Source organism: Protopterus annectens, chromosome 8.part0 (genome assembly GCF_019279795.1).
Source record: "Protopterus annectens isolate FY-2018-M chromosome 8.part0, PAN1.0, whole genome shotgun sequence".
NCBI lineage: Eukaryota > Metazoa > Chordata > Ceratodontiformes > Protopteridae > Protopterus > Protopterus annectens.
The window spans coordinates 1,695,970,701-1,695,984,980 of record NC_056741.1 but is presented as its reverse complement, the minus strand read 5'-3'; the positions used below and the strand labels follow the sequence as shown (position 1 = coordinate 1,695,984,980).

Below are 14,280 nucleotides of genomic sequence, written 5' to 3'. Positions count from 1 at the left end.
GGTGCCTCCTACTCAGAATCTGATGTCAGTGTCTCTGCAGACTCTGACAATGATGGTGGTCATAGTGGGGCACAGGTGGGGTTGTCAGGAGCTGAATCTGTGACATCAGTTGGTATCCCACAGTCATCCACAATGTCCCTGCATACAGTCGCAATGTCCACACATACCCTGTCCCCAGCAGACACAGATAATGGACAGCTGGCATGAAACAGGCTAGTGTGGTGACTATGGCAAGTGTGAGTGTAGCCAATAGCCATAGCATGAGTTCAGGTAAGGTCCCACACAGGCAGATGGACAGGGGTGTTCGAAGGAGGACTGCTGCCCATCAAGCCGCTGTCGCAAGTGCCACAGCAGGTGTCACCAGATGCATGTTTCAGGCAATCAGGGATGCACAGGCATGTAGTGAACACAACACCAGGCAAATACTCAGGGTCTCAGATGCAAGTCTTCCTGGTTTACATGGTGACATACATGACCTTTTTGAGGCCACACATCAAAATACTGAGTTCATGAATAGATGGTGGGGTGAGACCTTGGCAATCCTTGATCATAGCATGTTTGTGATAGAGTGTGTAGTTGGTGATGGGCATTGGCCACTTGGACATAGGTTAGCACCAACATCAGCTGAGAGTCTATGGGGCTGTGCACCTTCACAATCCCGTACTGGCAGTACCACCAGCACTACTGAAGGGGGGTGCTGTCCACACCCCAGTGGAGCAGGCCATGGGCATGTGATCCTGGGTGGTCTTGTCAGAGACACAGATCCAGCAAACAGCAGTCACCATTGGTAAGCAGTACTGCATCTGGCCTTGGGCCTGCTGGTGCCAGTAAGACCCCTGGCAACACCAGTTCCCATGTCTGTAGCCAGTGACAGTGAACTGTACACCCTGCCATGTACAGTCCACAGCTGTCCAGCATACCCCTGTGCAGGGCACCCACATAGTGTGACTGTGTGCATACATACACACACACACACACACACACACACACACACACACACACACACACACACACACACACACATACATCATCATCGCCAGGTCACCTCCAGACACACACACACACACACACACACACCACCTCTGCATGGCCCATTCAAAGAACACCCCTCCAAACACACACACATGATGTCAACTGTATGGCCCAGCCTAGGCCTCTGGCAAACCCACAGAACACCCTGTGCATTTGAAGATACCTGTGCCACATCCCTGCCATCCATACCACCGATGCAGAGACATGCTAATATGGTTCTGATGCACAGGGTGTATTAAATACAGTTTAGTTATGTCATGCTGTGTAAGGTGATGTCATCTGGCATTTGTAATGGATACACTTCAGAGTGTGTGTGTACCTTTTCAGCCATGCTGCATTATTGGAATTAGTAGCGCTGAGTGAATGTAGTATCACATGCTGTATTCTGTTCGTGTTCTATGTGTCTGTGCATCAGCAGGAGGTGGCCCTGCAGGAATTGGCAATAATGGGTATGGCAGAGTGGTAACACATTGATCATGTCAGAGCTGAGGTATAGCTGTATATGTATACATTTACCAGGTCTGTGTAACAGTTATTGCATGTGGCCCAGAGCTTATAGGGCTGAGGGGTGTATACAAGTAAGTCTATAGTGGTTGACGTTAGCAGCCCTTGTAAAGTGGACAATGGTAAGTGTAGTGGGTGGAACACAGCTCAAAGTGGTAAAACCCACACCCCCAGAGGATACTGTACTGACCTAACATGCAGAAAATACTGTTCACACACACACACACACACACACACACACACACACACACACACACACACACACACACACACACACACACACACACATGCCATTGTTGGGTTTGGAGCCCCTACCCATCTAGTTAGTGGTACTACAGTGTTATATGGTTATCACAGGTGGCACAGAACTAATAGTGTGATGACTGTTCCAAGGTACCTGTAAAGTGAATAACATCACATGCCCTTGTGATGTATGGCAGTGGGGTGTGTACTGGGTGTGGAATGACTCATTAGACTGTCACCTATGAGTCTACAGACTCACGAATACTGCTATACACACCAATGTACACAAAATTCCCAGTACTGACATTAGCAGCCCTACCTATCATGTTATTCATTCCATACTGTTACATAACTGTTGCACATGGCACAGAGCTTATAGGGCTGTAGAGTATCCATAAATACCTCTACGGTGGATGTGAACAGCAGCCTTTGTAAAGTGAACCTTGGGATGTGTATTGGGAGTAACATGGCCTAAAATTGTAAACCATGGCCACGCAATGGATATAGTTCTCACTCAAACACAGGATACTGTTCTTGCACACACATTTGCCAGAACTGAGATTAGAACCCCTACCTAGCTACTTACTACTAATACAGTGTTATATATTTATAACATGCGCCACAAAGCTTACAGGATGAAGAGAGTTCCAAGGTAATTCAAAGGTAAACAACATCACCAGGCCTTGTAAAGTATGGCAATGGGTGATTTACTGGCTGCGAATTGACCCAAAATACTCAAAACTACAGTTATACACACTTACACACACACAAATACACTCATACACACATTTGCCAGGACTGAGATTAGCAGCCCTGCCTATTTTGTTAGTCAGTCTGTACTATTACATAGTTCCTGCACATGGCATGGGGCTTATTGGGCTGAAGAGTGTCAACAGATACCTCTATGGTTGATGAAGATAGTGGGCCTTGTAAAGTGTACCTTGGGACATGTACTGGGATTACCATGGCCTAAAAGTGTAAAACCCACCCCCCCACTGGATATAGTTATCACTCAGACACATACACAGGATACAGTTATTGTACACACACACACACACACACACACACACACACACACACACACACACACACACACACACACACACACACACACACACACACACACACACACATACACACACACACACACACACACACACACACACACACACACAGAGCAGGACTGAGATTAGAAACCCTACCTATCTAGTTATTGCTAATACAGTGTTATGCATTTATTGCATGCGTCACGGAGCTTATAGTGTGAAGAGTGTCCCACAGTTCTTCTAAGGTGAACAACATCACTAGCCCTTATAAAGTATGGCAGTGGGCAGTGTACTGGGAGAGTGAGGCCTCAAAATGCTGTATCTTACAAATATACACACTTACAAACACTTACACACACATTTTCCAGGGCTCAGATTAAAATCCCTACTTATGTAGCCAATGGTACTATAGTGCTATGCAGTTACTGCATGTACCACGGAGCTTATAAGGTAAAGAGTGTCCCAAGGTACCTATATAGTGACTAACATCACCAGCCCTTGTAAGGTATGGCAATGGTAGGTGTACCAGGTGAGAAGGGCCTCAAACTACTTTCACCCACATGTTTACAAAATTACAAACCCTTTTATGCACTCTAATGCACACACACACATTTGCCAGTACTGAGATCAATAAGTCCATAGGTGAGTACTAGGCAAATGGCCATGGAGCCTTTACAAGCCTAGCCCATGGGAATACCCTGGCATTGTGCCACCTGACGATAGTCCCCAGTGTGTCTAATGAGTATAGCCACTGGAGTGATCCCCGGAATGGGATTTCTATTCCCCACCCACTCATCCAGATTTCTCTTGAAGAAAGCCAGTGAGGTGCTCTGCTTGACATGTATGTGAAGTCTATTCCATAGCATGGGCAGTCTCTGAGTTGTGAATCTATCCCTCTAGCATGTTCTGTTGATTGGGGAAATGGAGTTGAGTTCCCTGGGGCATGTGGTGTGGATGGATTGGTTTCTTTGGATGTAGCATTCCTGACAGAGCTGGGTCAGACATGGCTGTGTAAGTCAGGCAAAGACTGCCTCTAAGTAGGCAATATGAGACAGAGAATAGTTGGAGTTATTGGAGTCTGTCCATATAGGGCAAATGCTTAAGGCCTAGGTACTTTTGCAGTCTCTCCAGTTGTTGCAGGTGTCCAGTGAGGTACATGCCAAATGGGCCATTGTGCTCGTTGATTGGCCTAATGAGGGGAGAGTAGGGGGAGACAATGAGCCCTTGCTTCCTGGATGAAACACCCTTAGTAAGGAGATGTGACACATAGAAAGATTTTCTGAACACAGTGGCACTGTGGTGGTCAGAGAGCTCACTGTCAATCTGTATTCCCAGTTCTCTTATAACAACTTCAGTGTTCAGTGGACTACCATCAATGTGGTAATTCATGGGAACCATGTTGTTCCCAAAGGGGATGGAGGCACATTTTCTGTCATTGAGCTAAAGTCCAGGGTTCTGACACCAGTCATAGGTCTCAGTGAGGCCTTTGTGCAGGATGTCAACATCACATGGGGAGGTAATAATAGTACTCACCTTGCAGTCATCTGTGAACATTGTTAGCCAAAGTCCCTTTGTGTTGGGCTGGGCTTCAGAGGTGTAGATCACGAGGCATGAGAGGACCCAACGCCAGTCTGTCATGGAGTCCACTGATTTCACATTGTGGGTTCTATCTCTGAGCAAGTTTGCAAGCCACCTAGTGATACAGGGGTTGATACCTAGCTGAGTGTGTTTGTCTATGATTCCTGAATGGGGAATGATATCCAAGGATTAGAAGGGCTGCCTATCTTGTTAGTTATTCCATACTGTTACATAGTTATTGCACATGGCACAGAGCTTATAGGCCTGCAGAGTGTCTACAGCTACCTCTAGAGTAGATGACAACAGTGGGCCTTGTAAAGTGGACACTGTGATGTGTATTGGGTGGGTGACAGCAAAATTGCAAATGGATATTGTTCTCACACAAACTCACCCCCAGTCACATACAAACACAATACTGTTCTCACACACACACACACACACACACACACACACACACACACACACACACACACACACACACACACACACACACACACACACACACACTTGCCAGGACTGAGATTAGTACCCTATCTATTTAGTTATTACCACTACAGTGTTATGCATGTATCGCATGTTCCACGGAGCTTATAGGGCAAAGGTTGTCCCAAGGTACTTCTAAGGTGAGGAACATCGCCAACCCTTGTAAAGTATGGCTATGGGTGATGTACTGGGTGAGAGAGGCCACAAAATAATTTAACATAGACATATACAAATTTGCCAGGACTGAGATGAGAACCCCTACCTAACTAGTTATTTGTACTACAGTGTTAGTTATTGCATGCACCACAGAACTTGTAGGGCTGTAGGCTGCCCAGAGGTAATTCTAAGGTGACTGACATCATTAGGACTGCTAAAGTAGGGCAATAGCAATTGTACTAGGTGTGAACAGGCTCAAAATCTTTAATCTGCAAACACACACACACACACACACACACACACACACACACACACATCATCATCGCCAGGTCACCTCCAGACACACACACACACACCACCTCTGCATGGCCCATTCATAGAACACCCCTCCAAACACACACACATGATGTCAACTGTATGGCCCAGCCTAGGCCTCTGGCAAACCCACAGAACACCCTGTGCATTTGAAGATACCTGTGCCACATCCCTGCCACCCATACCACTGATGTAGAGACATGCTAATATGGTTCTGATGCACAGGGTGTCTTAAATACAGTTTAGTTATGTCATGTTGTGTAAGGTGATGTCATCTGGCATTTGTAATGGATACACTTCAGAGTGTGTGTGTGTACCTTTTCAGCCATGCTGCATTATTGGAATTAGTAGCGCTGAGTGAATGTAGTATCACATGCTGTATTCTGTTCATGTTCTATGTGTCTGTGCATCAGCAGGAGGTGGCCCTGCAGGAATTGGCAATAATGGGTATGGCAGAGTGGTAACACATTGATCATGTCAGAGCTGAGGTATAGCTGTATATGTATACATTTACCAGGTCTGTGTAACAGTTATTGCATGTGGCCCAGAGCTTATAGGGCTGAGGGGTGTATACAAGTAAGTCTATAGTGGTTGACGTTAGCAGCCCTTGTAAAGTGGACAATGGTAAGTGTAGTGGTTGGAACACAGCTCAAATTGGTAAAACCCACACCCCCAGAGGATACTGTACTGACCTAACATGCAGAAAATACTGTTCACACACACACACACACACACACACACACACACACACACACACACACACACACACACACACACACACACACATGCCATCGTTGGGTTTGGAGCCCCTACCCATCTAGTTAGTGGTACTGCAGTGTTATATGGTTATCACAGGTGGCACAGAACTAATAGTGTGATGACTGTTCCAAGGTACCTGTAAAGTGAATAACATCACATGCCCTTGTGATGTATGGCAGTGGGGTGTGTACTGGGTGTGGAATGACTCAATAGACTGTCACCTATGAGTCTACACACTCATGAATACTGCTATACACACCAATGTACACAAAATTCCCAGTACTGACATTAGCAGCCCTACCTATCATGTTATTCATTCCATACTGTTACATAACTGTTGCACATGGCACAGAGCTTATAGGGCTGTAGAGTATCCATAAATACCTCTACGGTGGATGTGAACAGCAGCCTTTGTAAAGTGAACCTTGGGATGTGTATTGGGAGTAACATGGCCTAAAATTGTAAACCATGGCCACGCAATGGATATAGTTCTCACTCAAACACAGGATACTGTTCTTGCACACACATTTGCCAGAACTGAGATTAGAACCCCTACCTAGCTACTTACTACTAATACAGTGTTATACATTTATAACATGCGCCACAAAGCTTACAGGATGAAGAGAGTTCCAAGGTAATTCAAAGGTAAACAACATCACCAGGCCTTGTAAAGTATGGCAATGGGTGATTTACTGGCTGCGAATTGACCCAAAATACTCAAAACTACAGTTATACACACTTACACACACACAAATACACTCATACACACATTTGCCAGGACTGAGATTAGCAGACCTGCCTATTTTGTTAGTCAGTCTGTACTATTACATAGTTCCTGCACATGGCATGGGGCTTATTGGGCTGAAGAGTGTCAACAGATACCTCTATGGTTGATGAAGATAGTGGGCCTTCTAAAGTGTACCTTGGGACATGTACTGGGATTACCATGGCCTAAAAGTGTAAAACCCACCCCCCCACTGGATATAGTTATCACTCAGACACATACACAGGATACAGTTATTGTACACACACACACACACACACACACACACACACACACACACACACACACACACACACACACACACACACACACACACACACACACACAGACACACACACACAGACACACACAGACACACACACACACACACACACACACACACACACACACACACACACACACACACACACACAGAGCAGGACTGAGATTAGAAACCCTACCTATCTAGTTATTGCTAATACAGTGTTATGCATTTATTGCATGCGTCACGGAGCTTATAGTGTGAAGAGTGTCCCACAGTTCTTCTAAGGTGAACAACATCACTAGCCCTTATAAAGTATGGCAGTGGGCAGTGTACTGGGAGAGTGAGGCCTCAAAATGCTGTATCTTACAAATATACACACTTACAAACACTTACACACACATTTTCCAGGGCTCAGATTAAAATCCCTACTTATGTAGCCAATGGTACTATAGTGCTATGCAGTTACTGCATGTACCAGAGCTTATAAGGTAAGAGTGTCCCAAGGTACCTATATAGTGAATAACATCACCAGCCCTTGTAAGGTATGGCAATGGTAGGTGTACCAGGTGAGAAGGGCCTCAAACTACTTTCACCCACATGTTTACAAAATTACAAACCCTTTTATGCACTCTAATGCACACACACACGTTTGCCAGTACTGCGATCAATAAGTCCATAGGTGAGTACTAGGCAAATGGCCATGGAGCCTTTACAAGCCTAGCCCATGGGAATACCCTGGCATTGTGCCACCTGACGATAGTCCCCAGTGTGTCTAATGAGTATAGCCACTGGAGTGATCCCCGGAATGGGATTTCTATTCCCCACCCACTCATCCAGATTTCTCTTGAAGAAAGCCAGTGAGGTGCTCTGCTTGACATGTATGTGAAGTCTATTCCATAGCATGGGCAGTCTCTGAGTTGTGAATCTATCCCTCTAGCATGTTCTGTTGATTGGGGAAATGGAGTTGAGTTCCCTGGGGCATGTGGTGTGGATGGATTGGTTTCTTTGGATGTAGCATTCCTGACAGAGCTGGGTCAGACATGGCTGTGTAAGTCAGGCAAAGACTGCCTCTAAGTAGGCAATATGAGACAGAGAATAGTTGGAGTTATTGGAGTCTGTCCATATAGGGCAAATGCTTAAGGCCTAGGTACTTTTGCAGTCTCTCCAGTTGTTGCAGGTGTCCAGTGAGGTACATGCCAAATGGGCCATTGTGCTCGTTGATTGGCCTAATGAGGGGAGAGTAGGGGGAGACAATGAGCCCTTGCTTCCTGGATGAAACACCCTTAGTAAGGAGATGTGACACATAGAAAGATTTTCTGAACACAGTGGCACTGTGGTGGTCAGAGAGCTCACTGTCAATCTGTATTCCCAGTTCTCTTATAACAACTTCAGTGTTCAGTGGACTACCATCAATGTGGTAATTCATGGGAACCATGTTGTTCCCAAAGGGGATGGAGGCACATTTTCTGTCATTGAGCTAAAGTCCAGGGTTCTGACACCAGTCATAGGTCTCAGTGAGGCCTTTGTGCAGGATGTCAACATCACATGGGGAGGTAATAATAGTACTCACCTTGCAGTCATCTGTGAACATTGTTAGCCAAAGTCCCTTTGTGTTGGGCTGGGCTTCAGAGGTGTAGATCACGAGCATGAGAGGACCCAACGCCAGTCTGTCATGGAGTCCACTGATTTCACATTGTGGGTTCTATCTCTGAGCAAGTTTGCAAGCCACCTAGTGATACAGGGGTTGATACCTAGCTGAGTGTGTTTGTCTATGATTCCTGAATGGGGAATGATATCCAAGGATTAGAAGGGCTGCCTATCTTGTTAGTTATTCCATACTGTTACATAGTTATTGCACATGGCACAGAGCTTATAGGCCTGCAGAGTGTCTACAGCTACCTCTAGAGTAGATGACAACAGTGGGCCTTGTAAAGTGGACACTGTGATGTGTATTGGGTGGGTGACAGCAAAAATTGCAAATGGATATTGTTCTCACACAAACTCACCCCCAGTCACATACAAACACAATACTGTTCTCACACACACACACACACACACACACACACACACACACACACACACACACACACACACACACACACACACACACACACACACACACACACACACTTGCCAGGACTGAGATTAGTACCCCTATCTATTTAGTTATTACCACTACAGTGTTATGCATGTATCGCATGTTCCACGGAGCTTATAGGGCAAAGGTTGTCCCAAGGTACTTCTAAGGTGAGGAACATCGCCAACCCTTGTAAAGTATGGCTATGGGTGATGTACTGGGTGAGAGAGGCCACAAAATAATTTAACATAGACATATACAAATTTGCCAGGACTGAGATGAGAACCCCTACCTAACTAGTTATTTGTACTACAGTGTTAGTTATTGCATGCACCACAGAACTTGTAGGGCTGTAGGCTGCCCAGAGGTAATTCTAAGGTGACTGACATCATTAGGACTGCTAAAGTAGGGCAATAGCAATTGTACTAGGTGTGAACAGGCTCAAAATCTTTAATCTGCAAACACACACACACACACACACACACACACACACACACACATCATCATCGCCAGGTCACCTCCAGACACACACACACACACCACCTCTGCATGGCCCATTCATAGAACACCCCTCCAAACACACACACATGATGTCAACTGTATGGCCCAGCCTAGGCCTCTGGCAAACCCACAGAACACCCTGTGCATTTGAAGATACCTGTGCCACATCCCTGCCACCCATACCACTGATGTAGAGACATGCTAATATGGTTCTGATGCACAGGGTGTCTTAAATACAGTTTAGTTATGTCATGTTGTGTAAGGTGATGTCATCTGGCATTTGTAATGGATACACTTCAGAGTGTGTGTGTGTACCTTTTCAGCCATGCTGCATTATTGGAATTAGTAGCGCTGAGTGAATGTAGTATCACATGCTGTATTCTGTTCATGTTCTATGTGTCTGTGCATCAGCAGGAGGTGGCCCTGCAGGAATTGGCAATAATGGGTATGGCAGAGTGGTAACACATTGATCATGTCAGAGCTGAGGTATAGCTGTATATGTATACATTTACCAGGTCTGTGTAACAGTTATTGCATGTGGCCCAGAGCTTATAGGGCTGAGGGGTGTATACAAGTAAGTCTATAGTGGTTGACGTTAGCAGCCCTTGTAAAGTGGACAATGGTAAGTGTAGTGGTTGGAACACAGCTCAAATTGGTAAAACCCACACCCAGAGGATACTGTACTGACCTAACATGCAGAAAATACTGTTCACACACACACACACACACACACACACACACACACACACACACACACACACACACACACACACACACACACACACACACACATGCCATCGTTGGGTTTGGAGCCCCTACCCATCTAGTTAGTGGTACTGCAGTGTTATATGGTTATCACAGGTGGCACAGAACTAATAGTGTGATGACTGTTCCAAGGTACCTGTAAAGTGAATAACATCACATGCCCTTGTGATGTATGGCAGTGGGGTGTGTACTGGGTGTGGAATGACTCAATAGACTGTCACCTATGAGTCTACACACTCATGAATACTGCTATACACACCAATGTACACAAAATTCCCAGTACTGACATTAGCAGCCCTACCTATCATGTTATTCATTCCATACTGTTACATAACTGTTGCACATGGCACAGAGCTTATAGGGCTGTAGAGTATCCATAAATACCTCTACGGTGGATGTGAACAGCAGCCTTTGTAAAGTGAACCTTGGGATGTGTATTGGGAGTAACATGGCCTAAAATTGTAAACCATGGCCACGCAATGGATATAGTTCTCACTCAAACACAGGATACTGTTCTTGCACACACATTTGCCAGAACTGAGATTAGAACCCCTACCTAGCTACTTACTACTAATACAGTGTTATACATTTATAACATGCGCCACAAAGCTTACAGGATGAAGAGAGTTCCAAGGTAATTCAAAGGTAAACAACATCACCAGGCCTTGTAAAGTATGGCAATGGGTGATTTACTGGCTGCGAATTGACCCAAAATACTCAAAACTACAGTTATACACACTTACACACACACAAATACACTCATACACACATTTGCCAGGACTGAGATTAGCAGACCTGCCTATTTTGTTAGTCAGTCTGTACTATTACATAGTTCCTGCACATGGCATGGGGCTTATTGGGCTGAAGAGTGTCAACAGATACCTCTATGGTTGATGAAGATAGTGGGCCTTCTAAAGTGTACCTTGGGACATGTACTGGGATTACCATGGCCTAAAAGTGTAAAACCCACCCCCCCACTGGATATAGTTATCACTCAGACACATACACAGGATACAGTTATTGTACACACACACACACACACACACACACACACACACACACACACACACACACACACACACACACACACAGACACACACACACACACACAGACACACACACACACACACACACACACACACACACACACACACACACACACACACACACACACAGAGCAGGACTGAGATTAGAAACCCTACCTATCTAGTTATTGCTAATACAGTGTTATGCATTTATTGCATGCGTCACGGAGCTTATAGTGTGAAGAGTGTCCCACAGTTCTTCTAAGGTGAACAACATCACTAGCCCTTATAAAGTATGGCAGTGGGCAGTGTACTGGGAGAGTGAGGCCTCAAAATGCTGTATCTTACAAATATACACACTTACAAACACTTACACACACATTTTCCAGGGCTCAGATTAAAATCCCTACTTATGTAGCCAATGGTACTATAGTGCTATGCAGTTACTGCATGTACCACGGAGCTTATAAGGTAAAGAGTGTCCCAAGGTACCTATATAGTGAATAACATCACCAGCCCTTGTAAGGTATGGCAATGGTAGGTGTACCAGGTGAGAAGGGCCTCAAACTACTTTCACCCACATGTTTACAAAATTACAAACCCTTTTATGCACTCTAATGCACACACACACGTTTGCCAGTACTGCGATCAATAAGTCCATAGGTGAGTACTAGGCAAATGGCCATGGAGCCTTTACAAGCCTAGCCCATGGGAATACCCTGGCATTGTGCCACCTGACGATAGTCCCCAGTGTGTCTAATGAGTATAGCCACTGGAGTGATCCCCGGAATGGGATTTCTATTCCCCACCCACTCATCCAGATTTCTCTTGAAGAAAGCCAGTGAGGTGCTCTGCTTGACATGTATGTGAAGTCTATTCCATAGCATGGGCAGTCTCTGAGTTGTGAATCTATCCCTCTAGCATGTTCTGTTGATTGGGGAAATGGAGTTGAGTTCCCTGGGGCATGTGGTGTGGATGGATTGGTTTCTTTGGATGTAGCATTCCTGACAGAGCTGGGTCAGACATGGCTGTGTAAGTCAGGCAAAGACTGCCTCTAAGTAGGCAATATGAGACAGAGAATAGTTGGAGTTATTGGAGTCTGTCCATATAGGGCAAATGCTTAAGGCCTAGGTACTTTTGCAGTCTCTCCAGTTGTTGCAGGTGTCCAGTGAGGTACATGCCAAATGGGCCATTGTGCTCGTTGATTGGCCTAATGAGGGAGAGTAGGGGAGACAATGAGCCCTTGCTTCCTGGATGAAACACCCTTAGTAAGGAGATGTGACACATAGAAAGATTTTCTGAACTCAGTGGCACTGTGGTGGTCAGAGAGCTCACTGTCAATCTGTATTCCCAGTTCTCTTATAACAACTTCAGTGTTCAGTGGACTACCATCAATGTGGTAATTCATGGGAACCATGTTGTTCCCAAGGGGATGGAGGCACATTTTCTGTCATTGAGCTAAAGTCCAGGGTTCTGACACCAGTCATAGGTCTCAGTGAGGCCTTTGTGCAGGATGTCAACATCACATGGGAGGTAATAATAGTACTCACCTTGCAGTCATCTGTGAACATTGTTAGCCAAAGTCCCTTTGTGTTGGGCTGGGCTTCAGAGGTGTAGATCCCGAGCATGAGAGGACCCAACGCCAGTCTGTCATGGAGTCCACTGATTTCACATTGTGGGTTCTATCTCTGAGCAAGTTTGCAAGCCACCTAGTGATACAGGGGTTGATACCTAGCTGAGTGTGTTTGTCTATGATTCCTGAATGGGGAATGATATCCAAGGATTAGAAGGGCTGCCTATCTTGTTAGTTATTCCATACTGTTACATAGTTATTGCACATGGCACAGAGCTTATAGGTCTGCAGAGTGTCTACAGCTACCTCTAGAGTAGATGACAACAGTGGGCCTTGTAAAGTGGACACTGTGATGTGTATTGGGTGGGTGACAGCAAAAATTGCAAATGGATATGGTTCTCACACAAACTCACCCCCACTCACATACAAACACAATACTGTTCTCTCTCTCTCACACACACACACACACACACACACACACACACACACACACACACACACACACACACACACACACACACACACACACACACACACACACTTGCCAGGACTGACAGTAGAACCCCTATCTATTTAGTTATTACCACTACAGTGTTATGCATGTATCGCATGTTCCACGGAGCTTATAGGGTGAAGGTTGTCCTAAGGTACTTCTAAGGTGAGGAACATCGCCAACCCTTGTAAAGTATGGCTATGGGTGATGTACTGGGTGAGAGAGGCCACAAAATAATTTAACATAGACATATACAAATTTGCCAGGACTGAGATGAGAACCCCTACCTAACTAGTTATTTGTACTACAGTGTTAGTTATTGCACGCACCACAGAACTTGTAGGGCTGTAGGCTGCCCAGAGGTAATTCTAAGGTGACTGACATCATTAGGACTGCTAAAGTAGGGCAATAGCAATTGTACTAGGTGTGAACAGGCTCAAAATCTTTAATCTGCAAACACACACACACACACACACACACACACACACACACACACACACACACACACACACTTTTATATTTGTCAGGACTGAGATTAGAACCCCTACCTAACTAGTTATTTGTATTATAGTGTCACATAGTTACTGCACATGCCACAGAGCTTGTAGGACTGTAGACTGCTCAAAGGAACTTTTAAGGTGACTGACATCAGCAGGACTGCTAAAGTAGGGCAATGGCAAGTGTACTGGGTGACAAAAAACT

General features: G+C 45.3%; 1 protein-coding gene across 1 annotated transcript in view; it reads left to right on the top strand.

The window, feature by feature from the left end:
- Positions 1-227: 227 nt before the first annotated feature.
- The window catches only part of LOC122808548, an 89,587-nt gene continuing 75,534 nt past the window's right edge, over positions 228-14,280 (top strand). The window contains exon 1 of the mRNA XM_044079502.1: positions 228-270. Within this exon, the coding sequence (XP_043935437.1) occupies positions 228-270 (43 nt within the window). The remainder of the gene's footprint in view (positions 271-14,280) is intronic.